General features: G+C 45.0%; 1 protein-coding gene across 3 annotated transcripts in view; it reads left to right on the top strand.

Moving 5' to 3' along the window:
• TRIO (trio Rho guanine nucleotide exchange factor) overlaps positions 1-27941 on the top strand; it is a 259897-nt gene that overhangs the window by 185126 nt on the left and 46830 nt on the right. For all 3 annotated transcript variants that reach the window (XM_066585716.1, XM_066585718.1, XM_066585717.1), the window contains exons 29-36: positions 236-347; positions 3708-3898; positions 7661-7762; positions 11075-11217; positions 12032-12103; positions 13329-13425; positions 18640-18883; positions 27311-27597. In XM_066585716.1, the coding sequence (XP_066441813.1) occupies positions 236-347; positions 3708-3898; positions 7661-7762; positions 11075-11217; positions 12032-12103; positions 13329-13425; positions 18640-18883; positions 27311-27597 (1248 nt within the window). The remainder of the gene's footprint in view (positions 1-235; positions 348-3707; positions 3899-7660; positions 7763-11074; positions 11218-12031; positions 12104-13328; positions 13426-18639; positions 18884-27310; positions 27598-27941) is intronic.

The following is a 27941-nucleotide window of genomic DNA, read 5'->3' as shown; positions in this document are numbered from 1 at the left end:
TAAGGACGTATTGGATACATTCTTGGCTACTGAAGGGCTTTCCTGTCTGGATATATGAGATCTATCTTTTGTTAAAGCTATCTAACTCTATGTCCGTCAAAAGAGCGCAGTCCATTGTCATAAGCGTCTGATCATCCTACACTGCATATGGCCCAGGCGATGCCTTTTTGCTCGCCTATAGCAACTACGTAAGGGTTCTGATAATCTGGTTTCTTTTTTTTCTCTTTAAATTCAGGAACTCTTGACGTGTTGTGAAGAAGGGAAAGGCGAAATTAAGGATGGTTTGGAGGTCATGCTTAGTGTTCCAAAAAGAGCGAATGATGCCATGCATCTCAGCATGCTAGAAGGTAAAATCCATCTAAACAACAGGTGTAGAATGATATCCTGTTAATGTGTTCCTTTGTACTCTAATGAAAATGGGAATTATACGGTCCAGTCTCTTGTGCAACGAAAACCAACCTACTTTAAGCAAACATATGAACATATCTGCTTGAAGGGCTGTTAGCCAGTGGCCACATAGACCAGACTGGAGCTGCTCATTGGCTACTATAGCAGTGTTTTTTTTAAACCTGCTGTGTGAAGTGCAGAGATCACTGTTTAGGTAGGGAATGAAGGTGAGCCATTAGCTATTGTGAGCAGGTAATCTACATAGACTTTGAGGTACCTGTACGCGGTACGACTGTTGGGCACATAATCACCTGGCAGCCGTTCTGGCAACTGTTACTCCTACATCTTACACGGGAGCAATAGTCCTTCAAGTGAAAGGTGGCGGCGCAGGGCAGGGAGAATTCCAGCCTGCCTGCCTCTGTTAACTGTAACTAGGCAGTCGCTCATATGTTGAGTGATTCCTGTTTACACTGAGTGAGAAGCTGCTCAGCAGTTGTTAATTTTCAGTAAGCCGATACAGAAGGAATAGCAACGACTGAGTGACAAAATCCATATGTAGTCAACCGCATGCAGTTTGTAACCGCATCCTGATAGACTGTGTACCCCAATGGCCTTTTTACAAGGCGTGATTATTGATCAGAATTGCTTAGATGCCTGCACTCCCACGGGAATCTGAGCGATATTTAGGTTAAACGTATACATTATTGTTTTGGGGAGCCTTACGGATGACACACGGCATCCATCACAACCATCCACTAAACACATATATGTTAAACATGTGCTTTTTAAAAAATATCGTAACCTACGGTATGATGGTAGATATCTGACAATCCTTAGGGCATCCCTTATACATATAAGTTTTCGTACTGCTCTTTAATATCTTGTGCCATACATGTTTGGATATATCAGGTTTAGGCCGCTTGTCCACGATGGAAGCCGGCCATGCGTAGCCCGCACCAAATGGCAGCATGCTGTGATTCCTTCCCCACAAGCGGAAAATCGCAATCTATTTCCGCTCGTGGGCAGGAAATCGCATTTTTGCATAGCATTCTATGGGCTGGATTTGCTTGCGGAGTCTGAAGGCGGAATTCCGCTCCAGACTCTGCAAAGCAAATCTACCCATGGACAGGAGCCCTTAGTGACAAGTTAAGAAAGAGCAGTCACCCTGCTGCTAGTTGTTATTGAGAACACTCAACACACTTGTTAACAAACATATACAAGAGATTTTACATTAGAAGCCCACACGACAGGATGACGGGCATCACTAAGCCTCTTACCTATCAGATGCCCTGGCGCTGGCACCATGCTGACTATTTTACTTTTATAGTAAATAGTTATGGACACGGGGGGCCAAAACTATACAAAAGCAATAGCTTAGAAAACCCCCTTAAATAAAATTGTGATGCAACAGGAAATAACTTGCTTAAATAGACATGTAAACAGAAGCGAAGGGACTCAAACTCCATCATAAGGAGCAAAATCTTTAAAAATGGAATTGACTCATTTTGGAAAAATGCTCCTTGTAATTCAGGAAAATTGCATCAAATACTCTCCAAAGTTCAGTTCTTTCTTCACCCCTGCAGGTAACAATGCAAAGTTGCAGCTCACTATATGGCGCATTTCTCCAATTCTCCTGAATCATCTTTATGGGTTCTGTGAACAAGTCAGAGCCAAATGTTGGCTTGTCATCAAGAAACAGCGAGGCTGGGGCTGATTGTTTCTTTGTTCATAGCCTTTAATATCACGAGCTGAATTCCCGCTGCGGAATCCCTGCTAGCCTGCAGACATGGGGAGAAAAATAGGTTTTTCTACCTCACCAGGTCCCATGCAGATCTTCCTTCTCCAGCACGGCGGATGCATCTGGACGTGATGGCGACGTACCAGGCGCATGCGCAGTGCATCTTTATTTATTTTTTTCAAATGTCCTGCTCTCCCGCGGATCTTCGGCACAGCGAAATGACAATTGCTGTGCTGCTGATATGACGGCCTCCATCGACTTCAATAGAAGCTGTCTCACGGAATCTGCGGCCAAAATGGAGCATGCTGCGATTTTCTCCTGCAGCGTGTGACCCGCATGCCGGGAGAAAGTGGCATCCGCATGCTTTTAAATAGTTTGCGGACGCTAATGCATCCCTATGGGCGACTCTGATTTGCGGATCTCCCGCACGGGTGACCCACAAATCAGACCAACAAGTGGACATTGAGCCTTACTTGGAAGTTTGGCAAGAGATCACATTATGCTTTAGGTGATGGTGTAACTTGTGTGGCTTAATAAAACTAAATATACTACAGCGCTGAGAACACATCCTGAGTTAGTTTTACATCTATCTCCCTCTGTTAGCTTAAGGCCTCCTTCACACGGGCGACACAGCATCGCCACGAGAAAATCACAGCGTTATTGCATCGGTGGTCCATGTGATACTGCTGCATTTTTTCGCTGCAATACCGCGATTTTGTGGCACCACTTGTGAGGATTTCCGAGGGGGGGGTTTGGTTGAAATATAAGCCCTACCCCACTGGCCGAGGATTGGAAAATCCCCGCCTCCAGGAAGCGCTGCCTCTGATTGGCTGTGATTGATTCATCGAGCGCTGGCTCTGATAAGCTGAATCGTGGCCATCAGCCAATCAGAGGCAGCGCTTTCTGGAGGCGACAATTTTCTAATTCGTGGCCAGAAAAGATGCTGAGCACAAGTGCCGGAACTGAGAATAAGATGGGCTTATTTTAGGGCTTTGACAGTAGGATGTTGGCTCGGGGCAACTGGATCTGCTCTATTTGCCACATCTTTCTCTCCTTTAAATGAATGCAGGGCTAGAAATTCCAGCAAGGAGAAAAAGAGAACAGGAGCAAAAACAGCCAAGGTCACGTCAGTGTAGAGAGGAGAGAGAACCATCACACCCCGTCCCAGGTGATCCCATCCAGCATGCCTGCCGTCACTGCCAGGGGCGCCCCCACCGGAGAAATGAATACAACTTGCAGCAGATTCCCAAATGAATGTCAGGAACTCTGATACTGAAAGCAGGGATTTGAATTGCAGCCTGAAACTTCTTGTCACCTATGTAACTCCGTATAACCACTGCCATATGGCATGTTCTTTTTAGTAACCTTTTTGCTGGAAGACGTCTCCACGGCCTCCATCCCTGCCGCTCGGTGTCTCAGGTGCCTTACTGCATCCGCAGTGCGCTCTGATGCCTTATTCCAGGCCTTCACATGGTGTTCAGCTGGATGCTGGCGCTCCTTCTAGGCATTCTCTGTCACCTCCTCCTGCCCTGCGACAACCAGGAACACTTTCTGACACTTTAACGTTATTTTTTATTTACAGGTTTCGAAGAAAACATTGATTCTCAGGGAGAACTGATTCTGCAAGATTCATTCCAAGTCTGGGACCCGAAGACATTAATACGGAAAGGCAGGGAAAGGCATCTTTTTCTCTTTGAGATGTCTTTGGTCTTTAGCAAAGAGGTGAAAGATTCCACTGGAAGAAGCAAGTACCTCTACAAGATGAAGCTATTTGTAAGTGGTTATTTAGTGTCCTACAAAACACAAAGTTCCTATTTATTGATCATTTGCTTGTTGTTCACATTGTAAAGGCGGTGTCTACGATTTCAAAAACACACCTGCCTTCTTTCAGAAGCAATGCCATGCGTGTCCACCGGCTGTGTCCGGTACTGTAGCTCAGCTGTAATACCAGACACAACCTGTGGACAGGTGGGGCACTGTTGCTAAAAAGCAGCCATGTTTTTCTAATCCTGTCCAACTTCTTTAATTCATGCAAATAGCTTGTCATCTTAAGGCTGCCTGTTAACGGGCAATGATCTGCTTGTAATAAATCGCCCGTAGATCACGCTATGAAAAGTTTTCCATAGGCTAACTATGGAAAGTGCAGCCCGACGTCCACGAGCGGAGAATCATAGCGATTCTCTTCTCGCGGGATTAAAATCGCGGCATGCTGCGATTTGCCGTGATTCTCCTTGGTCAGCCTCTCACCACGGAGACCCGTCAGTGCTCCTCCCCCGCGGCGGAATATCAGTAGCAATATTCCATCCCAGAGGCCCCGTATCGCGCTCGCCTGTGTGAAGTTAGTCTTAATAAAACTTTTTTAAAGTGATTTTTACAATTATTTAGTCCCCAGAGGGGCCAAGAACTTGCGTCAGTTTAATCATGCCTGCAGTAAAATGTAATACCATAGTATTACATTATACCACGATCTGAAGTCACAGACATGTCTTGATAGGCAATCTGCATTGGCAGCCCTGTAAGCTTCTGAAGGCCCCCGGCTGCCATGGCTACCAAGCAGCACCCCACGATCTCATCACAAAGCATAGAGGACAATGATGCAAGTCGGCCTCAACTAAATGGATAATCATCATCAGACTTGACATTTTAAATGGCATTTAAAGGGTTATCAGTGGTGACAGATTGCAGCTGTTGCTGGTTGGTGTCAACGTCCCTCTCCATACAAACCCCCAAGACGTATGCCCTCTGGTGGTAAGAGGTTGAAAAAGTAGATAACGGAGCTTAATAATTAGCACTTCTCCTCCCCCACATATGCTCCCCAGCAGCATGGCACCTCGTTGCCCCCACTGTGCCCGCTGACATGCATGCATAACATCACAGTCCTCAGTGGGGCACCAAATCAGGAAGGAGGTGGGCTTTACTTGTGTGGCATTAATCACCATAAACAAGGTTATAGGTTCGTTGTGAATGTAAGATCAGTTGCCTCCATATTTGGTGCCTGGCTGTCACATATCATACATAGTTATTTGTAAATTGTGTGTTGTTTTACTTGTATGAACATGCATGTTACATGTGTGTGCGTGTGTTAGGCCGCTCTCATAAGGCGCCTGTTTCCGCGTTTACCGCAGCGTATAACGCCTCGCAGCCATGCGCTTCATATTCGAGCGGAGTCTGTTCTACTATTTGCCTTTATGACGACTTGCAGTTTTGCATTCCCAGTTTTGACTTCTCTTAAGCCACTTTTACACGGAATGATTAATGTTTGGATTCCCGCGATCCGGTGAGAATCTGAACACTAATGGTTCCATGTAAACGCCGCACCGACTGGAAGATGAATGAGATGGTCCAGTTTCTGTATCCTGCATTCAGTCAGCGAACAGTACCGACCGATGCCGCTATGATGAGCCGTCGGCGTCTGTTGCCCATGCAAGAGCGCCCTTAGTCTATACAATAGGACTTACCACTGAACTTGTTATTAAAAAGCAACCGAGTCAGGCGCCTCCTTTATGTGAACCATGCTGAGTATCAGATTGCATTATCTCTGGCTGGTCCTTGCAGGACCTCCTCTTCTGCACTCCCCTAGTTTGCTCCACTCTGAAGCATCTCTAAGATCTCTCCCATGCATCACCCATACTAGCCCCCTCGGCACATCATAGTCGCCACTACCTTCGCCTCCTAGTACGGTGGTGGCAAACCTATGGCACGCGTGCCAGAGGCGGCACGCAGGTGCCTCCCTGCTGGCACGCGTCGCCCGCTCACCACGTTAGTGAATACCTGCAGGCATTCACTAAGCAGCGCTGCTAGCTGCGCTGATCCCCGCGCACACTGTGACGTCAGTGTGCAGCCGGGATCTTCCTCCCCCGACGTCTCTTACTTGGTTCCGGGAGAGCAGGGGGAGGAGGCGTCCGGCAGGAATATTAACTTTTTCGACACACCCTCTGCCCTATTCAGCAATTCCAGCAACCTGATTGGTTGTTTGGTGAATCAGTCAGCCCAAACAACCAATCAGGTTGCTGGAATTGCTGAATAGGGCAGAAGTGGTGTGGAAAAAGTTAATATGTGCGCCGGGCAGAGGAGGAGCGGCGCTTCCACGAGGAGGAGGGGGTAAGTATGTGGCCCTGGGCTACTGAGGGGCCGCTGCGGGGGTCACTGTGCTACTGGGGGGCCGTTGTGGGGGGTCACTGTGCTACTGGGGGGCCGCTGCAGAGGATCACTGTGCTACTGGGGGGCTACTGCGGGGGGTCACTGTGATACTGGGGGCCACTGTGGGGGGGGGTCACTGTGATACTGGGGGCCGCTGTGGGGGAGGGTCACTATTACCGCTAGGGGAGGGGGGTCACTATTATACTGGGGGCCGCTTTGGGATGTCACTATCATCGCTGGGGCCGCTGTGGGGGAAGGGGGTCATTAGTATCGCTGGGGGGGCCACTATTATCACTGGGGCTGCTGGAGGTGGTCACTATTATCGCTGGGGCTGCCGGGGGTGGTCATCATTATTGCTTAGACTGCCTGAGGGGGGGTCACTATTATTGCTGGGGCCGCTGGGGGGTCACTATTATTGCTGGAGCCGCTGGGGGGGAGGGGGGTCAGTATTATCGCTCGGGCCACTGGATGGGGGTCACTATTATCGCTGGGGTCGCTGTGGGGTGTCACTATTACCGCTGGGGTATGTTTACATGTGGCAGAAATAGGCAGGGCTGTTTCAAAATAGACCGGGTGCAGATTTTGACAGCTTTTTGGATGCGGAAATGCTCCACAGAAATTCCCGCTGAGGACATTATGCAGTATTTCCGCATTCTAAAAGCAGTCAAAATCTGCACCCTGTCTATTCTGAAGCGGCCCTGTCCTTTTTAGAACGACGGGAGTAAAAATCATACGTCGTGATAAGCCCCGCCCCCTGACGTGTTGGCACTTTGCAGTAAATAAGTGGGTTTTGGGTTGCAGTTTGGGCACTCGGTCTCTAAAAGGTTCGCCATCACTGTCCTAGTAGATCTGAGGCCTTTGTGGGCTGGATCCCCCCTCCTCTGTTTAGAACATATGTAATATATAAGGACTAGAGATGAGCGAGCACGCTCGTTTAAGGCTGATGCTCGATTGAGCTTTGGTCTTGTCGAGTAATTGATTACTCGACCGAGCACCATGCGGGGGAGGGTGGCGGGGAGGAGAGTGAGAGACATTTCCCCCCCTTCCCCCTTCCCTCATGGTGCTCGGTGGAGTAATCAGTTACTCGACAAGACCGATGCTCAATCGAGCATCAGCCTTACACGAGCGTGCTCGCTCATCTCTAATAACCTCTGTTAAGGGTTGGGTTTTCTATAGGAGAATGCGGTCCATTGAGGTGGCGCCAGCCACAGTCAGCGGTTGGTGATGATAATCGTAGTAAGGCAGGACATAGATATATAGACAAGTGACAGGAGCCCCGGTATATATAGGGAACAAACATTTTTTGTCTCTGTTCAATAATCTTTAATCATTTGTGCCTAATAAAAATAAATCTTTATTGTGTATAAACCTCATGTTATCTGTTTGCATTCGCAGACTTCAGAATTAGGAGTCACTGAACATGTAGAAGGCGACCCGTGTAAATTTGCTCTCTGGGTTGGCAGAACGCCGTCATCTGACAACAAAATTGTCCTAAAGGTTAGTTGTTTCTGTCATGCTTGCTGCAGTCCTGTCCACATTCAGGGACATTACTTCGCCTACAGATCTAATTGCTAATTACAACTTGAGCAGGTGATTAGGTTGAATACATTTTCTTGAGATGCCGATTTATGGTCCTCCTGGAACAGAGAAGCTAACATCATGTGGCGTACCGGAGCATATCCCATTCTTTGGAATCCCCCGGCACCGGTGATGGAATGTCCTGATTAATCTACCAATACCATGCGATCCAATCACAGCACTCGCTTGCTGGAGGCGGAGTATTCAAAGCCCCATTACCAGAAAGAAAGTGCTATGTTAACGCTAAGGATTAGACTTCAGTCTGCCGCAGCGCCAGAGACCAGTGCAAGGGACCCGAACGCTGCTGGCTAGGTGAGTATAAGACACCTCCGAAAATAAGACAGTTTACCTCTTGGGGAAAAAATTAATATAAGACAGTGTCTTATTTTCGGGGAACCACGGTACTTACAAATATTGCAATTATCTTCTCCATACTTTACAAGTTCCGATGCAAGCGAACTCAGTGTGTCATAGCTCCCCTTGGGGCGACCATGATGCACCATTGTACTGTCAAAGGTCCACGGCATTTTAAAGACATTGCAGCATGATAGGTGACAAATGTTTCCATCTACCATAAATCATGAACCAGCACGTGGCACCATCACTGAGTGACCTGTCATCCCGTCACAACCTTATTGTGCACGTATCACCACCTCCTAACCCGGATACACAGAACATGCCTTACTAACTTGTTAAACCCTTAACATTACATCACATCCTACGTAGCACAACAGTTGTTGTCGAGGAGATGCTCTCCCAGTTCACATCCGTCAGTCCATCATTGTCCCTCTAGGATATACAAGCTAATGTCTGAGATCGGTCTCATGTGTCTTGTGGTCCCGGCTCCATGGCGCCATCAGTGTTTTCTGGGAGCCTCCCCTTCCTTCCACGCCATCTTCACCCCACGGGTCAGCAGGGCCCTCTCGGTGTCCGGTCACTTGCTGCTCCCCCTGCACCCAGGTTCTGTATCAATCGGGCCCTTTGGCATCTCCCCAGTGTAGGGAATCTGCCTGCTGAACTGCACCTCCAGAAAACTGCCTCCGCCACTTGAAGAGCCATGTCATTCTGCTGCTGCACTGCCCCTTTTCTCTGCTGCGTCCCTCTCTCTGCCATATAACAGAAAGAAATAAAATCCCCGCTCTCTAGGTGATCGGATGATCAATGAAAAAACTTACTTAGTAGAGGAGTCCACTGGGGATGGGACTCCTCTAAACTCCAGAATGGCCTGTAGTAAATGCAAGTAGATGGGGCAGAAATACAGTTTTTTCTTTATTAATCCAAGTCAGACAAACAAGACAATAAAAAACGACATCAAACTGGACTGCGGACGGTCACAGTAAGGGGTGTAAGCAACGCGTTTCAGAGGTCCTCTGAATGCCTCCTTTACCAGGTTTTAGGGAGTATATGCAGAGTAGGTTCCTTTATGGTAGATTTTGAAAGTAAAATGGGGATTTTCCCGCCAAGTATGCTACTTTTTGGAACGCCCCTACGTCACAAGGCCGCCCTCTTACAATGACCAACTGCTCGATTGTAGACAGTCATCATCAGTTGTACAACAACATTCAGTCATTATCACAATTCCCTTAATAAACATTGGTGACACAAAGTGGGCCCTAAGGCCTCGTGTCCACGGGGGAAATCAGGCCCGTGTGAATTCCCCGTGCAGACATGAGGCCTAGAAAATAGATTATAGTTACCTGTCCGGACGCTGTGGGTCTCCCCTCTGTTGCGGCTGAATCTTCTTTCTCCGGCCCGACGGATGTGCCTGGCACGCCAGCAGCATGCTGCGCGAATGCGTCATGCACACTTTTTTTTAAACTCCTGCAGCTGTGCCGCGGGACAAGACGGCTTCCATAGGCTTCAACAGGAGCCGTTCGTGCGGGAAAACCGCACGAAATAGAGCATGCTGCAGATGGTTTCCCACCCGGGCGATCCACGCTCCAGGAAAAAATGACAGCCACAGGCATTTAATGGCTTTATCTATAAAGCCTTATCTAACTCTACTCGGTAACGCATTCACTTGATTTCACTAGAATAAAAGGGTAGTCTGAGATTACGTATTTTTTCAGAAACGGGTCTGCTCTAGCCAAAATTATTAAATAAGTTCCTCCTCCCCTTTCCTGGTTGTCTGCACATCCTCTGCTGACAGCTAAGGGTCTCTACTATAGCCAATGACAGAGATCAGTGATTGATCGAGACCCGGAGCTGTTGGTGGAGGACATGCGGGGAACTGGGAGAGGTAAGCATGAGAGAGTTTGTTATTTTTTGTTGTGGGAAGCCCAATTTTAGAGAAAAAAAAAGTTATCTCAGACAACCCCTTTAACTTTTTCTAGTCCCCCTTAGAAACTAAACTTGGTCACATGTCAGATGATATCTGTGCATGTCTGAGGTCTGAGACCCTGTTTGTTTGTTAAAACCTAAAAAAATCCAAGAAAGTGGCCATATACTTACAAGAGGGCAGGTAGAAGCACCACAACCCCCAGCATGCAGACAGCCAGACTGCTATATGGAGGAGCCACTGCACAGGTGAAGGCAGTGATGAGCAGCCACTCACACTTTCCATGTACTGAGGGGGGCACTGCTTAGTACTTATCCCTGCACAAAAGGAGGGCTTATACAAGGTGTCAGGCCACATAGTACATGCAGTTCATGGACTTACACCACTTTATAGCAGAGCCGATCGGGCACAGGGCTCAGATGGGGGCTTCACCTCCTATGTTTCAGCTGGTGGGGATCTTACCACCCAGACTCCACAAAGCAAAATTTCTATTTGCACTATAATATATCTGAAATTTTCTAAAAGTTTGGTTGCGCTTTAAACATGTATATTCATCCCAGAATGTCCACCATGTTTAGGTATTTTGTTCTGGCCTTGTGACTTTGGTTCTAAGATACTATGAAGAACTCAGTAGTAAATATCAGTAGTTTTGTGCTACATCTATAAATTATGACATTGAAGAATAGTTCTGCAGCAGCATGAGAAAGATCACATGGTGTGATCGAAATGTCGCTTTGTTCGTGTATGGAGGAATAAAGGTTTCTACTTTCCCTTTTTGGCACCCGTGTATGCTGCTGCAGAACTATTCTTGAATGTACTGTACCTAGGGAGCAAGGGTTCGGCTCCCCATATTGCGGCTTGTGCATTTTTTGGGTTTTTTTGGTCCCACTCGGATAAGGGTTGTATTATGTGCTGCTGGTGACCGTATCTATAAATGATGTCATTATTTTCAGGGCTCTAGTATTGAGAACAAGCAAGACTGGATTAAACATATACGAGAAGTTATACAAGACAGGACCATTCACTTGAGAGGGGCTCTGAAAGAACCCATTCATATACCCAAGACCGTCTCAACAAAGCAAAAATCCATCAGACGGTAAGTGCCGATATGTGACTGGAGGAAGCTTTATGTAAACAGCATCATCAATTGTACAATTTATGAAAGGGGCTGAGAAACATACTGTCTGCTGCAGAGCAAAGACCGAGAAAGACGGAATTACCCACAATTATGGCCAAAACATACAATATACACCTTTTCCTGATTGTCTTGTTATTTAGTCACCGCATGTTTTTAGTAGCAGTTTCTCTGCTGATAGACAATCTATTAGCGAAGCGGTGTGCTTTGGATATTTTACCCATATTTAGCTGTTACTACATTGTGTTATCTTGACTGATTTACAAAATCATTGCCAATATACGACTATGGATAAAAAAAAAGAACATAAAATATGGGAAGGCAGGGTTCAATATCCTGAAGCACGCTCTTTAGCAGATATCGTAAGTAAAAAAATATAGTTGAAATTCAAGTTGATCACAATCGGTGGAGGACTGGGACGGGATAGCAGATGCCCTGGGGGGTGAAGACAGGTTAGTAGGATTTTTTATTTTTTATTTAACCCTTGTCCAGCCAGTAAAAAAATTTCAATTTCCAACCACATGACCCCTTTAATACACCCAGGGAAGTTTTATTATCCTCATTGTTTTTTTTTGCTTAGCTTTGTTCATTTCTTCCCCATCACAAAGGTTTCTTCTGCCTCTTCTAAGAAACACACTAATAAATAGCAGAATCAGTAAGAATTAGTAAATCTATAAGAAACATGGAATGTATAGTAGATATTACAGGAGGTTGGACATGTTTGCCAATATCATATCTACATTTTTAAAACTCTTTGCCATTGTTTTTTCTCTAGGTGCAGCAGAGGAGAAGAAACAGGCGAGGGGAGCCTAGAATCCGGGCTGCATTCGGGTACAAGCCCCAAAATGTATGTGGTGAAAGTTCAAAAATCATAAACTGTTTTAATCTTGTTACAGGCACAGCGGGGCGCGTTTACTAAGACCAGTGTTTCATACGCCGGTCGTACCGCGGTGGGCGCTTGAGGAGATTATTAAGAGATGCACACCTCGGCATAAAATTGGTGCATTTCTGGCCATCTGTCCACCACACAATCAGACCCATGCCAGTATGGAGCTGACTGTGGCACGGTGTGAGCCGGAAAATATCAGTAATGTTAAATACTCTTGGATAAAAGGAGAAGTGGTTCTAGAGGTGAAGTCTGCACTGGCCAACCAGAAAAGTTATGTGTGCAAGCTCTGGAGGTTACTTAAGGCGGCTTCATCAGGCATAGTCAGAGTATAACTGAGGAACCATGTATATACAGTGGGACAGAGACAAAGCGATTGATTTACATTTTAAAAAGGCAGGATAGCAAATAGGAGGAAAAACACAAGATTTAAATAATAAAGAACTAGAGTTCTGAGATCACATCATCCTTCCCTGGCTTCATTAGGCGTGCCTGACCATTCCCCCTTCTTCACTGCCTGATCATCTTCCAAGCCTGATGAAGGGGCATTAAGTAGCCTTGACAGCTTGCATAGCGTTATGTATTTCTTTCTTTTGACAAAGGCCACCACTGTTTGCCCTTTTATAGCCGCCTTTTACCAGGTATCCCGAATAACCCTTCTCTCTCAATCTGTTTGTAATGATAGAGCATTGACTACAGAAGGCCTCATCTTTGGTACAGTTGTATCTTAGATGTTGGAATTGCCCAAATGGGATATTGTTCTTCTATTTTTTAGAATGGGCCCTTTAAAATGTAGTAAGCTGTTACTGTCTACTCTTATGAAAAATATCTCAGTACACTCTTATGTTCCTGAGTCAAAGTTAGGTCTATGTAGTTAATGGATGTGTCAGTCATGCCTGATAAATGTTACATTCCAATTATTGGCATTAAGATATATGGTAAACATTAAAAATATACAGATAATGCCTTCCATATAAAAAGTGTCCCTCTAGACATTAGTCACTGCAGTATGGATAGTTGACTGATAGTTGACGTTTTACAGTATTTCTTAAGTCAGCAGAAGCAATGTACAATAATCAGCAGGAACAATGTTATAAAATTCTAGTGAGATGTATACTTAAACCTAGAGTTTAATTACTGCATAACCAGTGCACCCAGCCAACAAAACACTAACCTCTGATTGTAGGGATCCAGAAGACTTCGACAGTCAAGGAGATGGGAGTCAACCTGATACAATATCAATTGCATCCAGGACATCACAGAATACATTAGACAGTGATAAGGTAAGTTATAGCAAGTACTTCTAACTGTTGTTAATTACAGAGGGCCAGCCATCTAGGGTCAGAGATATGATGAGTCAATAATTGCTTTTCCTATTATATATCATACATTCAATTCATTTATTAGCACAATAAGGTGGATATTTCGCCATCTGGGCTTACGGTATATGGTACTGAATATCTCATATGTCAAAATTAACACAGCTGTAGGGGAAATCCCCTTTGCATAGCCACTGTGGATGGCTAATACACTCATATACAATCAGTACAATCTAGTACTGACTAACTCAGTTCTGCTTTATATTAGTTCTCAACACTGTGGGCGCTCATACACAGACTGCTGTGCACCTAATGCTGATTACCACAGTTCTGTTACTTATTTGCCATCGTGTTCTCCAGCTTTTAAGATAGGTCATCAATAAATGTCAGGCGGGGTCTGCTGCCCAAAACCTGAACTGTTGAGCTGATCGAAGGGTCGCTGCCACCTTGTACGGAACAGGAAACAGATAAGTCTGTACATTGTGCAGTGGCCTCTTGCAGTATTGCATGCACACCTCCCATTGTTCAAGTGGTGGGCCCATTTCATTTTTGCTCAATATTTATCATGTACGTCAGAAAAGCGTCTGACATATATGATAAACATGTCCCTAGGGCTGTCCTTCTGGCCTCCAGATTCCTGGTGTACATTGGTTTAACATAAAAAAAGAGATGGCATCGTATAGTAGATTGTACTAATCCATCCTGTGGTGTCCTGTAAAAAAAAGTAACTGTTTAACATAAGTCATAAGACCTATGGGTTATGGATGCCACTGCTTGGTAGCCACCACTTTGTGTCCGTTAAATGGATACCTCAGTGAGGGGCATTTTCATCATTCCCTTTCTCTTCCTCTCATTTCTCCCCTTTTCTAATTTTTTCCAGGTGAGTATTTTCATATTTCATATCCCTTCGGCCCCTCCTTTGCTCAAACTTCTGCCCCTGCAACTCCTTTGCTAATACTTCTGACCCTGCAGCTTCTTTGCTCATACGCCTAATCCTGCAGCTCCTTTGTTCATACTCCTGCCTTTGCAGCTCCTTTGATCATACTCCTGCCCCTGCAGCTCCTTTCCTCATACTGCTGCCCCTGCAGCTCCTTTCCTCATACTTCTGCCCCTGCAGCTCCTTTCCTCATACTTCTGCCCCTGCAGCTCCTTTGCTCGTACTCCTGCCCCTGCAGCTCCTTTGTTTGTACTCCTGCCCCTGCAGCTCCTTTGCTTGTACTTCTGCCCCTGCAGCTCCTTTGCTTATACTCCTGCCCCCTCAGCTCCTTTGCTCATACTCCTGCCCCTGCAGCTCCTTTGCTTATACTCCTGCCCCTGCAGCTCCTTTGCTTATACTCCTGCCCCTGCAGTTCCTTTCCTCATACTCGTGCCTCACTTCCCTGACATTTCCTTTCATGTTTTTCTCCTTGTGGAGCTCCTTTCTTCATATTTACTGGCAGCTCCTGAATGCACTATTTCTTTGTGATGTAGCTATCCATATATGGACAGCTGTGTCACAGGACCTTCCCCGAGAAGCTCCAGAGCCACACTCCAGCTGGAGACTGTGCACTTGGGGGCCCCTCCTTAAGAGAAGCACTTCACTGCAGATAGCCCCAGAGGTGACTGAGTACCCCTGTGGTTGTCAGATCTCAGGGCTTACTGCAGAGAATTCAATTATACCAGTGTGGCAAGTAATAATAATAATAATAAACTTTATTTGTATAGCGCCAACATATTCCGCAGTGCTTACATAGACAGGGGATACAGAAAGACAAAAGTACAAACATTACAGAACCACGGTTGCAAAGTAATCAGTTGATGGAAATAATAGGGGTGAGGGTCCTGCTCCAACGAGCTTACATACTACAAGTAATGGGGTAATACAGAAGGTAAAGGGCTGGAGATGTGCGCGGTATGGCGAGGGGGAGAGTGAGGGATGCTATATACAGACAATGGTCAGACATAAGCCGTGTGACGGCAGAAATGGTATGACTGCAGGAGTGGTTTATGATGGCTAGCAGGGATTGCAGTCAGTAGGTCAGGGAGCATGTTATCAGGCGGAGTACAGAGAGGTTTGTTTAGGGAATGCGGTATGCCTCCCTGAAGAGGTGCGTTTTTAGAGCACGCCTGTAGTTCTGTGAGTCCTGGATTGCTCGGGTATCCTTTGGTAGTGCGTTCCAGAGGACCAGTGCTGCTCTGGAGAAGTCTTGGAGGCGGGAATGGGAAGTTCGAATTAAAGGGGCGCTCAATCTGGTTTCGTTAGCAGAGCGGAGAGCCCGGGCTGGTTGATGGATTGAGATGAGGGAGGCGATATAGGGGGCGCTGCACTGTGGAGGGCTTTGTGGATGAAGGTAACGAGTTTAAATTGAATTTTGTATTTAACGGGCAGCCAGTGCAGTGACCGGCACAGGGCAGAGGCGTCCGAGTAGTGGCTGGACAGGAAGATGAGCCTGGCTGCCGCATTCAGGATGGATTGGAGAGGGTAGAGTCTGGTGCAGGGGAGGCCGATCAGCAATGAGTTGCAATAATCGAGCCGGGAGTGAATGAGGGCAACAGTAAGCGTTTTTAGCGTGTCCACAGTGAGAAAAGAGCGGATTCTTGCGATGTTCTTGAGGTGCAGCTGACATGTTCGGGCCAGAGATTGGATGTAGGGGGTAAAAGAGAGATCAGAATCAAATATGACTCCAAGGCAGCGGGCATGTTGTCTAGGAGTTATGGTGGCGCCACACACTGAGATGGAGATGTCAGGAGGAGGTCGGTTAGTGGAGGGCGGAAATACCAGCAGGTCAGTTTTAGAGAGGTTTAGTTTTAGGTAGAGAGAGGACATGGTGTTAGAGACAGCAGACAGACAGTCAGTGATGTTTTGGAGTAAAGGTGCAGAGATGTCACGGGAAGAGGTGTATAGCTGGTAATAAAGTAGGGCCTTTATTGGCAGCATATGCCTGTGTATTGATATCTTGTAGCTTTCCTTCAGCGGTATACGTCAAGAGTCCTCATTATATATATATATATATATATATATATATATATATATATATATATATATATATATATATATACATATATATGTATATATGACTGAAGGCTCAAAATGCAGTGTGAATGCTTCTTGACGCTTGTTGTGAGCTCTTAGGTCCTCATCAAATAGTAAAATCCTCCCATGTTGATTTGGCATCTGGTTCATTTATTCCCATCTGTTATGTTTGAAAGAACCTCTCTGCTGTGTCCCTTCAAAGTATATGTTCTAGAGCACCTAGGTCCAGAATTGGTGCGGTTTGGATTAATCATACCAAGTATTGATGTGATTTACATTTCTTTTTGTACATTCTCTTTGCATTTTATAAACTGACTAAATAAAACACTTCTATTTTTGAAAAGCGTTCTTACTTGGCAGCATTTTTTTTCCACACCTGCAAATAAATGAATATAACACCAGTGAATGAAATAAAAATCTAAATAGGACTGTTTATATGCCATTTGCCAATAGAAGTTTTAATTTAACCATATATAAAAATAAGGATCTCCATGAAACTTGACGAGCCTAGAGTTATGTGAGCCTCTGACAAGTATATTTGTATTCTGTTACTAAATGAAGAGGATACAGTGTACTGCTCTCTCATTGGCTAATCAGTCTGTCATTCAGCTTGCAGCAATAAAAGACATGCTCTCCTAGAAGAAGCTGACATCAGTTAGGACAACCAGGATAGAATAACATTCCATTAGCGAATAGTCAGAGTGAATACAAATGACCACAGCATTCAGGGTGTGGCAACAGGGGGGTTTACCTGCCTTCGGATTGCCGACCTCAGCGTCAGGAAAATGGGCACCACATGTGTACAAAGGCTCAAGGATCAGGATTTTTCTTAGAAATCTGGCGTCTGCCAGCATTTATTCTGCATCACAGCAAATATGTATATCATAGACAGCATACAAAGTCCATAATTTTAGGGTTCACAAACCCACAGCGCGACCGTCACTACCCTGCCCAGGGTGTCTAGAGGGCGTTTTTCTCCGTCAGACACGTGACGGTTCCCACAACTGGTCTGCATGGCACCTCAGGCTCCCAGTCCTGAGCTACAACTTCCCCACCTGAGTGTGACAGGACTTTTATATTGCTTCCTGACACACCCAGGTGTTAACTTTTTTATGTAGTACAATAAAGGCCTGTCTGCAGCCATCTACAGGCCCTTCTGTGTACTGCATGTCTACAAGGGGTATACATGGATCTCATGAGTCTGCTTAGCAAAACTCAGCCTTGCATTCCCTCCCCCAGAAAAAAATAAAATATTAGAGATAGCATATATAAAACATAGTAGACTTAGATACCATAGTCAGCTCTAGTATACCTCTAAATAAGGCAGTCACCAAATAATGGTTATATACCAGCTCTACCAAATGTCAGTGATCACATTGTAGTTACAGTACTTCAGTGATCACAGGTGACGTCTTCTCTGATTATCATCGTTCACTCTCTTCTCCATTGTTGGCTTTTTCTTCTCTATCTGGGTCATGACTTCTTTTAGCCTTGCGTCATTTCTACATAGAATCCCCATCCTACTGCTACTACCAATGTCCTTACCCAATAGCCCTTCCACAGAAATTGTGGCCCTACAAAGTAGCAATAGCCCCCTCTGTGGCCCTCAAAACATCATGAGATAGATAATGGCTCCAAAGGTATTCCAGTGTGATTGCATTGACTAATTTGTAGGTACACAAAGGTAAGGGGTAACCATATGCTGAATTTAGTCTGAAAAGTATAATTTAGAGCTTAGCCTACCTGCTACTACTGTCATGTATAGGATAGTATAACTAATGAAAATTAATCGTGGTAGCAGCATTTCATACTTTTAACCCCTTCCAATCCACTGTCTGACGTCTGAAGACATTATGATTTAAGGCTGTACAGCTCCGATGTTGGAAGACAACTGTATATTGCCAGCACATCTGCTGTCAGTCTATCCAACGTGTCACCTCATGCAGTACTGGCTTTAGCCAGCGTATAGCGCTGTTGAATAACAGCAGAAAAAGAGTAAGCCCCCTAGAAAAACCAGGTTACAAATTGGATTGGAAAGGGTTAATGGCTGAGACTTTTGCAGCATGGTTACTACATCCTGAGTGGCGGTCCATCTTTGAAAATATTTTTAGGTTGATTTTCTTAATCTCTGATTTCTAATTAAAATATTCTCTCTTCATTTGCAGCTTTCGGGAGGTTGTGAATTAACTGTAGTCATACATGATTTTACTGCATGCAACACTAATGAGCTGACCGTACGGCGGGGACAAACTGTAGAGATTCTAGAGAGGCAGCAGGATAAACCTGACTGGTGCTTAGTCCGGACGACTGACAAGTCCCCTGCATCAGAAGGCTTGGTTCCTTGTAGTTCTCTCTGCATTGCGCACTCAAGGAGTAGCATGGAAATGGAAGGGATATTTAATCATAAAGGTAAGTGCTTTATAACACACACGTTGGTGTCAGGAGTTGGTCACGCTTGGACTGTGCAATTGATGAATACTTATTTTTATGCAAAGGTTGTGTTTCTAAGGCATACATTTATGCTTGTTATAACTCAGCATTCCAGTAGTGTAAGAGAATGATCTGCGTCTTGTGAATGTTCTCTTAGGCCCAGAAGAAAATGGGTGCCTACATAATCTTTAAATTGTAAACTAAGAACAATTGTTTGTGCAGCCGTTCATGGCAAACTTAATAACAGAGTTTAAGAGGGGCCTGGATGCCTGTCTTCAGCGTTATAATATTACATGTTATATCACTAATTACTTCAGAAGGGTCCGTGATTCGGGGATTATTCTGATTGGAGTTGGAAAAAAGTTTTTTTCCCCTTTAAATAGGAAAAAATGGTTTCTACCTCATTGGGGTTTTCTGCCTTCCTCTGGATCAGCATTGGGGCAAAATAGGGCTAGCATACTATGCTACATGCGAAGCAAGAGGCTATGGTCAGGACTTCCAACGGTAACACTAAGTGGTTCAGAATCGGAAAATGGGTGCACCAAGACTTTATCTTATACCCTGCATTGTGCAACCTGTATGCAGAGGCGATCTTGAGGGAATGCAATTAAGACAAATCCAACATCGGAGTCAAGATCGGTGGAAGAAAAATGAAGAGTCCCTGATATGCAGATGGTACAACCTTGCTGGCAGAAAGTCAGGAAGATCTTGAACAACTGATGCTAAAAGTTAATGAAGGAAGTGAAAAAGTGGGCTTGTACTTCAATCTCAAGAAAACTCAGATGATGACAACAGCCGGTAACGGTACAGGAAAAATCAACAATGAAGAAATCGAAGCAGTTTAAAACTTTATCTCCCTCTGATTGAAAATCGACCACAATGGAGAATCAGGACTCGAAATAAAATGACGAATTGCACTAGGTCGCAGTGTTAAGTATAGCTAAGATCTGGTAAAATGAAAACATGAGCTCTGCAATGAAATGCAGGATAGTCAATGCAATCATCTTCCCAATCACAACTTACGGCTGCAAAAGTTGAACATTGAAGAAAATGTACTGGAGGAAGATTGATGCCTTTGAATTTTGGTGCTGGAGGGAACTCCTACGAATACCTTGGACCGCCAAGATCACAAATAAAACAGTCCTAGACCGCATCAAACCAAAGTTTTCATTCTAGGGCAAAATTACGAAACAGACCGCATACTTCGGCCACTTTATTCAAGCTAATTCATTAGAAACAGTGATAATGCTTGGAGGGGTTGGCGGCAAAAAAGACCTGGCTGTCAAAGAATGTATTGGCTTGATACTCTCAAAGCCGACACTAACGTGCGAATGATGAAACTGAGAGAAGCCGTACAAAAGTACCAAAGGAAACAATTACCAAACACTAAAGCCCCAGGCATCGCCTGCATGCCAGCTGAATTACTGAAACCAATATTTACTCTACTGCTAACAACCCTTTGTAGACAGATCTGGAAGGTCAAACAATGGCTAAAGGACTGAACAAGATCAGTTTTTTTCCCAATCCACACAAGAGTGCAAGAATTTTCGGACTCTCGCTCTTATAACACATATAAGTAAAATTCTTCACCTCCTTCATTGAAGCGGAACTCCCCGATGTTCAAGCAGGGTTCTACAGAGAGCGTGGAACCAGAGACCAAATCACAAACTTGCACTGGGTCATGGCAAAGACGAGAAAGCACCAAAAGGACATATACCTGTGCTTCATCGACTGCAGCAAAGATTTGGACTGTGTTGAACATGACAAGCTGTGGAAGTGCATAAAGCAACTAGGAATATCAGAGCATCTGAAGGAATTGGTAAGATAACTTTATGAGAACCAAGAAGCCACAGTCAATACTGCCTTTGGTAACACTGATTGGTTTAAAATCAGGAAAGGCGCCCGACAAGGCTGCACTCTATCCCCAGCCCTTTTCAACTTGTATGTCGAAATGATCAGAAGGTAATGCAATCTGGACTAATCCCCAATTGGAGTGAAAATTGGTGGAAGAAACATAAACAATTTTTGATATGCTGACGACAGAACTCTACTTGCAGAAAATGACAAAGGCCTTGAATACCTAATTCTAAGAGTCAAAGAAGAAAGCCAACACATTGGACTGTATCTGAATATTAAGAAAACAAAGCTGCTGACAACAGCAAGCAATGTTGTATCATGCATAATGATCATCAATGAAGAAATGGAATCAGTCCAAGATTTCACTTTCCTTGGATCCAAGATTGACCGCAGTGGCAAATCGGGGCCTGAAAGCAAACTACCGTATATACTGGTGTATAAGACGACTTTTGAACCCCCAAAAATCTGCTCTGAAGTCGGGGGTCGTCTTATACGCCGGTAATACAAAAAAAAGAAAGTGTCAAAAAAAAAAAAAATCATTACTCACCTCCCCCGGCGTTCTGCGGCACTGCTGCAGGCTGTCGCTCCCTCCTGGTCCCCGGCAGAGCATTGCTTTTTGGACGCAGGGCTTGAAATCCCCGCCTCCAGAAAGCTAATACTGTGATTAGCTAATACACGCCGTCAGCCAATCACAGCCATTCAATGACATCATTGAATGGCTGTGATTGGCTGAAGGCACGTGTGTTTTCTGGAGGCAGGGATTTCAAGCCCTGCGTCCAGAAAGCAATGCTCTGCCGGGGACCAGGAGGGAGCGACATCCTGCAGCAGCGCCGCAGAACGCCGGGGGAGGTGAGTAATGATTTTTTTTTTGCTCCGCTGTATTCCCGGCGTATAAGGTGAAAGTTGGGGGGTTGTCTTATACGCCGGTATATACGGTAAGACTCAGCCATGGCTGTAGTGCAATGCAAGGAATTGCGAAGATATGGAAAAGCAAAGACATCAGCATTACAACAAAGACCCGAATCAATGCAATCATTTTCCCAATAACTACATTTGCATACAAAAGCTGAACACTCAAGAAAGTAGACAGAAGAAGGATCGAGGCCTTTGAGCTGTGGTGCTGGCGGTGTATTCTGCACATAGATGGTCACAAATAAGGCAATCCTAGATTAACTAGGGAAGAGTAGAGGGGAATAATTACCTCACGTGATCTAGACTCTATACTACACTTAAGACGTGTGAGAATTGAAGTTGCCTTTTTTGCTGCTGCATCACACTTTTGACTCATGTTCAGTCTGATCTATTAGTATACCTAAGTGTTTTTTACATGTGCTTCTGCATAGCTCAATTCCTCTCATTCTATATGTGCTATTTTCTTTTTTCTTGCCCAGATGTAGGCTCTTCCATTTCTCCTTGTTAAATACCATTCTGTTAGTCACTGCCCACTGTGCAAGCTTTTCTAGATCTTTTTCAATACTCGCTCTCTTCCCTAGTGTTAGCTATCCCTCCTAGCTTTGTGTCGTTGGCAAATTTGATCAGTTTCCCATCAATTCCCTCATCCAGATCATTTATAACAATGTTGAACAACACTGGGCCTAGGACAGAGCCTTGTGGTCCCCACTTGAGAAATTTTTACTCTTGGATGTCCAGCCATTTATGACCACTCTTTGAGTACGATCATTCAGCCAGTTGTGAATCCACCTAACAGTTGCCTTGTCAATCCCATATTTGGTCATTTTTTCAGTAAGTATGGTATGAGATACTTTGTCAAATGCTTTACTAAGGTCAAGATATACTATATCTACCGCATTTCACTGATCAACCCAGTCGTTGATTCTTTCATAGAAGGAACTCCGATTTGTCTGGCATGACTTGTTTGTCACAAACCCATACTGGCTCTGGTTAATTACTCCATTGTCATCCAAGTACTTGCATACATGCTGTTTAATAATTTGTTCAAAGATCTTTCCGGTATAGCAGTCAGGCACTGATGAACATGAGTCAACAATGCTATTCAGCAGCAACACAAAAGACAAACACAGTTCTGAGATGTATTAGGAGAAGCATAGAGTCTAGATCACGTGAGGTCATTATCCCCCCTCTACACTTCCTTAGTCAGACCTCATCTGGAATACTGTGTCCAGTTCTGGGCACCACACTTTAAGAAAGACAGACAAACTCGAGCAAGTTCAGAGAAGAGTTACCAAGATGGTGAGCGGTCTACAAATCATGTCCTATGAGGAATGGTTAAAGGATCTGGGAATGTTTAGCTTGTAGGAGAGAAGGCTGAGAGGAGACTTAATAGCTGTCTACAAATATCTGAAGGGCTGTCACAGTGCAGAGGGATCAGCCCTATTCTCATCTGCACGAGGAAAGACTAGAAGCAATGGGATGAAACTGAAAGGGAGGAGACACAGACTAGATATTAGATGGTGAGGGGAACCAGTAAGTGGAACAGGTTACCACGGGAGGTGGGAAGTTCTCCTTCAAAGGAAGTGTTCAAACAAAGGCTGGACAAATATCTGTCTTGGATGATTTAGTGATCCTACATGGAGCAGGGGGTTGGACCCGATGACCCCGGAGGACCCTTTCAACTGTATAGTTCTACCATATGAATACCCCACAACCACCACTCTTCTTTTTTTCTTCACAACAACGCTTCTTTTTCTCCATCCAAGAGGATTCTGGGTGCTTACCAGACAGTTTTTTGTGGGCAAAACCATTTTTTTGCTGTACCTCTTGGTTGTTCTCCTGCGTGAGTACCTGGTACTGGTTCCTGAGCAGTATGGGTGCTGGATGACTCCTGATCCTCCAAGTTCCTTGGGTCATGTGCTTCCATTCCTCGGCTTCTGCAGATACACTGAACATTTTCTTTCCCTCAATATTCTTGAGAGTCATTTCTGCTCTGTCAAGGAAATCCTCATCTTCCTTAGGCCTGTCCACGGGCGATATGTCACTGTGTTATGTGCGGCGATAATCCGGCTGCGGGTAACCCAGTGAACGCTTTCCATAGACTTAACTATGGAAAGCGCAGACCGACGTCTACGAGCAGAGAATCATAGCGATTCTCCGCTTTCAGGATTCAAATGGCAGCATGCTGTGATTTGCCACAATTCTCTGCGGTGAGCTAGCGATATTCTGCCTCGCCCGTGGACAGGCAGCCTTAAAGGGGTTGTCCCGCGGCAGCAAGTGGGTCTATACACTTCTGTATGGCCATAATAATGCACTTTGTAATGTACATTGTGCATTAATTATGAGCCATACAGAAGTTATAAAAAGTTTTATACTTACCTGCTCCGTTGCTGGCGTCCTCGTTCCCATGGAGCCGACTAATTTTCGCCCTCCGATGGCCAAATTAGCCGCGCTTGCGCAGTCCGGGTCTTCTGCAGTCTTCTATGGGGCCGCTCGTGTAGAATGCCGGCTCCGTGTAGCTCCGCCCCGTCACGTGCCGATTCCAGCCAATCAGGAGGCTGGAATCGGCAATGGACCGCACAGAAGCCCTGCGGTCCACGGAGACAGAGGATCCCGGCGGCCATCTTCAGCAGGTAAGTATGAAGACGCCAGACCGCCGGGATTCAGGTAAGCGCTGTGCGGGTTGTTTTTTTAACCCCTGCATCGGGGTTGTCTCGCGCCGAACGGGGGGGGGGGGGGGTTAAAAAAAAAAAACAAAAACGTTTCGGCGCGGGACAACCCCTTTAATGAGTTACACTGTAGCTATTCTCTCCTGAAGATGTTGCACCTTTTCCTCCAGTAGAGACACAAGCTGACATTTCTGGCCGGTGAAGTTTGGCTTTTCCTCTTGTAGGACTGTAAACATATATGATTGACACCAACATTACCCAACGGACATTAGACTAAATAATTTACATTGATTTTAAAATAAATAAAGTGCACAATATATTACTGTATAGTTGTATTTTTCTTTGGCACTTGTCACTAAATTGTACAAAATCGGTTCCTCTTAAGGCAAGCAATCAGTAGCATTTACCCACCTGAAGCATCACTGCTGCTCCATAACGCAAATAAATGGCTTTCTAATCCTCTTTCTGTATGTATAATCAGCGTCTGCATTATGGAAAAGACACACTTTGATCATTACATGCAGGTTGGATGTACCTGCTTTGGTTTCATGGGGAATCTGATGAAGATGGTGCGAGCACACCTCGCTTCACTATAAGACAGCAGTGCATGCATGGCTTGTATTACATATCCGTACCTCGGGGTCTTCATACAAGCCAGAATTTTAGTTCTTAGTAATAGTCTCTGTAACTATTCAGCCGAGCAGCTGCATATAGCCATGTAGCAATGAACGCACATATTTTATATTCTGCTGGTAATGGTTATACATATAGGAACAGGGTTAGAAAGCTTTTTATCCACATTGTAAGGCAGTGCTGGCACATTAGTTGGGTAAATGATACGGAAAGGTTTACTTTATATGGCTTTACCAGCTCTAGAGGATAGCCAGCCGATAGCTGAATGTCAGTGAGTGGTGCGTCTACAATACCTGTGGGGTTACTGCACAGTATATGGAGCTGTCTGCGGCCTGCTCCTTACACTTGGTCAGCCCATATCCCAAATGGTAGACCCCCATCGGTCAGCTATTGATGACCTATTCTGAGGATAGGCTATCACTTTTTAGAGCAAGAAAACCCATTTTAGCCTCACACAGAGCTGGTGGATGTTTATTCTCAAGGAGGAAAGTAATTCAAAAGTTCACTAAGAAGCCCAACCTTTTATAGTTACTCACCTGGGTTATTAGGCAGTAAAATCCAATAATTCTCTGGTGATATAGTCTCTGAATAGAATCATTTACTTTTCCCGTCTTTTCCATCCAGCCCTGATGACCTTACTGACTTCTTCCAACAGTGACTTGTCTCTGCAAAGTGTACAACACGGACATCTTTGGCTCCTTTCTTTTCCAGCACCCGACCAACCCTTTGCCAACCTATATAAACTCTTCATCTTCCTGCCACACGCATTCTATACCGGTCTAACCCTATTACTGTGCCTGCTGTGTGCCATGCTGCCCACAACTACTGTGCCTTAAAAAAAAAAGTTTTCATAACTGTAATACCCCACCCCCAAAGCTAGTGCCACGTGGACTGCACCCCTGAAAACAATAGTGCCAAACAATGCCTCATATTGTACATCAGACAATAGGAGTTTCATATTTGGTGCCACAAAGAGTAATAATCTTCTCAATGTCCCACATAGTTTTCTGCAGTAATGATGTTTTTAATTCCCCTCATGCTGCTCCAACACCATAATAAGGCTCGCAGCTGTGCCCCTTATAAAGTAGTAATGTCCCCCTTTTGCCCACTAGAAACTAATGCCCTGTTTTTGCCTAGACAGTAATCCTGCTCCCTTCAAAGTCGTTATATCTTCTGCATGCTCATTCCCTCTTATAAAGTAATGACGCCCCATTAAAAAGTGATAACGCATCCGAGCACCTCCATTAGTAATAGGGCCCCTAAATAATAACTTGGCTGTGGAACAAAGTATATAATTTATGTCTTCTTTTGGCGTGGCGCAGAGCCGTAACGGAACTGTGTGAGGACAATGATGTCCTGTCTGTAGTCCCAGCACAGCGCTCTACTGCAGGACTCAAGTGTATCAGAGGGGTGTTTCTTTGAGTATTCTGGGCATCAAGTAGGACCCATCATGTAAGTGGACCCGAGGCCGTTCCCACTATCCTTCCCGCTGCTAGCTATGCCTTTGCTTGCAGGATGCCGTACATGAAATAGAGTTGTTAATATACATTGCATGCTATGAAGAAACGATAAAAACAAGCTAAAGCAACAAACATAAATTACACACCATACACGTCCGCATCTGAGAGCCTGTGGTAACGCCCATGCTGTACATTTGCTGGCTTATAGTTTATTATTAGGATTTTAAGTTACTTAAAGGGACATTGTAAGCACAGAACAGTTGCATTAAGTTGTGCCGCTTTACCGGGTGGTGACTGGGAGCCGGGGGACGTGGGTATTAGACTCGCCCACTAGCCGGTTCTCGTGGTTTCCTTCTGTAAAGCCGGCACACCGTCTGACAGCCTGAGGGCATAGTCATCATTACATTTAGAGCATAGTCGGGGTCTGGAAAGCATAGAAAGCATGACCAGGGAGAGGCGGATTACAGCCTGCCAGGAGGGTGAGTAGAGCTGACGGCAGTCGCTGCCCGGGGCTGCAGTCCTGGTTTCTATGCCCGCTGGGCATGCACTCTCCTGTCGCTCACTTTCGCTTGTTTTCAAAAATTCTTTGAATGATAGTCGTTCAGTGTAAACGCACGCGAATGACAAACGACAATCATTCACTTTTCATATGCTGTTCATCTTATGCAGGCGTATAAATGATCGTTGGCTCATTCACTTATCATTCAGTTTAAATAGCGCTCGCTGACTTACCGCCGTCAATTATATATATGCATTGCAGATAATAACTATTGCTCTTGGTGAAATACTTTAATGATATTATGTGAGTTTTTTTGTGAATGCCTTTTGGTTTAAAATTGTGTTGATCCAATTTCCTTTTTTTCCCCCCCATACAGACTCCATTTCTGTTAATGACTCTAGTCCCCCAGCTTCACTGAACTCCTTACAGCCACATATGGTTAATACACAAAGCTCGCCGGGTCCTAAACGGCCTGGCAACACACTGAGGAAATGGCTAACCAGCCCTGTAAGGAGACTCAGCAGTGGAAAAGCTGATGGACATGTGAAAAAGATGGCTCATAAACACAAGAAAAACCGAGAGGTGCGCAAAAACGCCGACTCCAGCTACCAGAAGGACTCCGATGACAGTGCAGCAACGCCACAAGATGAGACCATTGAAGAGGTCAGGCATGCATGACACATTTATTATTTTACACCATTGCATGTAAATATAAAACACACTTTCAGATTAGTGGAAAATGACATTTTGGAGACCTTCGGAGAGCCTGCACCCCCCTTCCCCTGCCCACAGACACCTCCTCAAGGCACCAGTGGTTAATAGAAGGATTAGGAGGTTGCATGAGGGGAGCAGCAGACATCCCGCGGGTTCAGTGCTGTCCTCATCCCACAACTGGAAGAGTCTCCACTATGAAAACATATAGTGGGACGAGCAGAGAGAAGAAAATAGATGCAAGACAGGCAAGTTAGGCTTTTCACGCTAGCGTCATGGCATCTTTAAAATGGAGG

Source organism: Eleutherodactylus coqui, chromosome 12 (genome assembly GCF_035609145.1).
Source record: "Eleutherodactylus coqui strain aEleCoq1 chromosome 12, aEleCoq1.hap1, whole genome shotgun sequence".
NCBI classification, from domain to species: Eukaryota; Metazoa; Chordata; class Amphibia; order Anura; family Eleutherodactylidae; genus Eleutherodactylus; species Eleutherodactylus coqui.
Note: the sequence above shows the minus strand (reverse complement) of the source record. Positions and strands in the feature narration are given on the sequence as shown.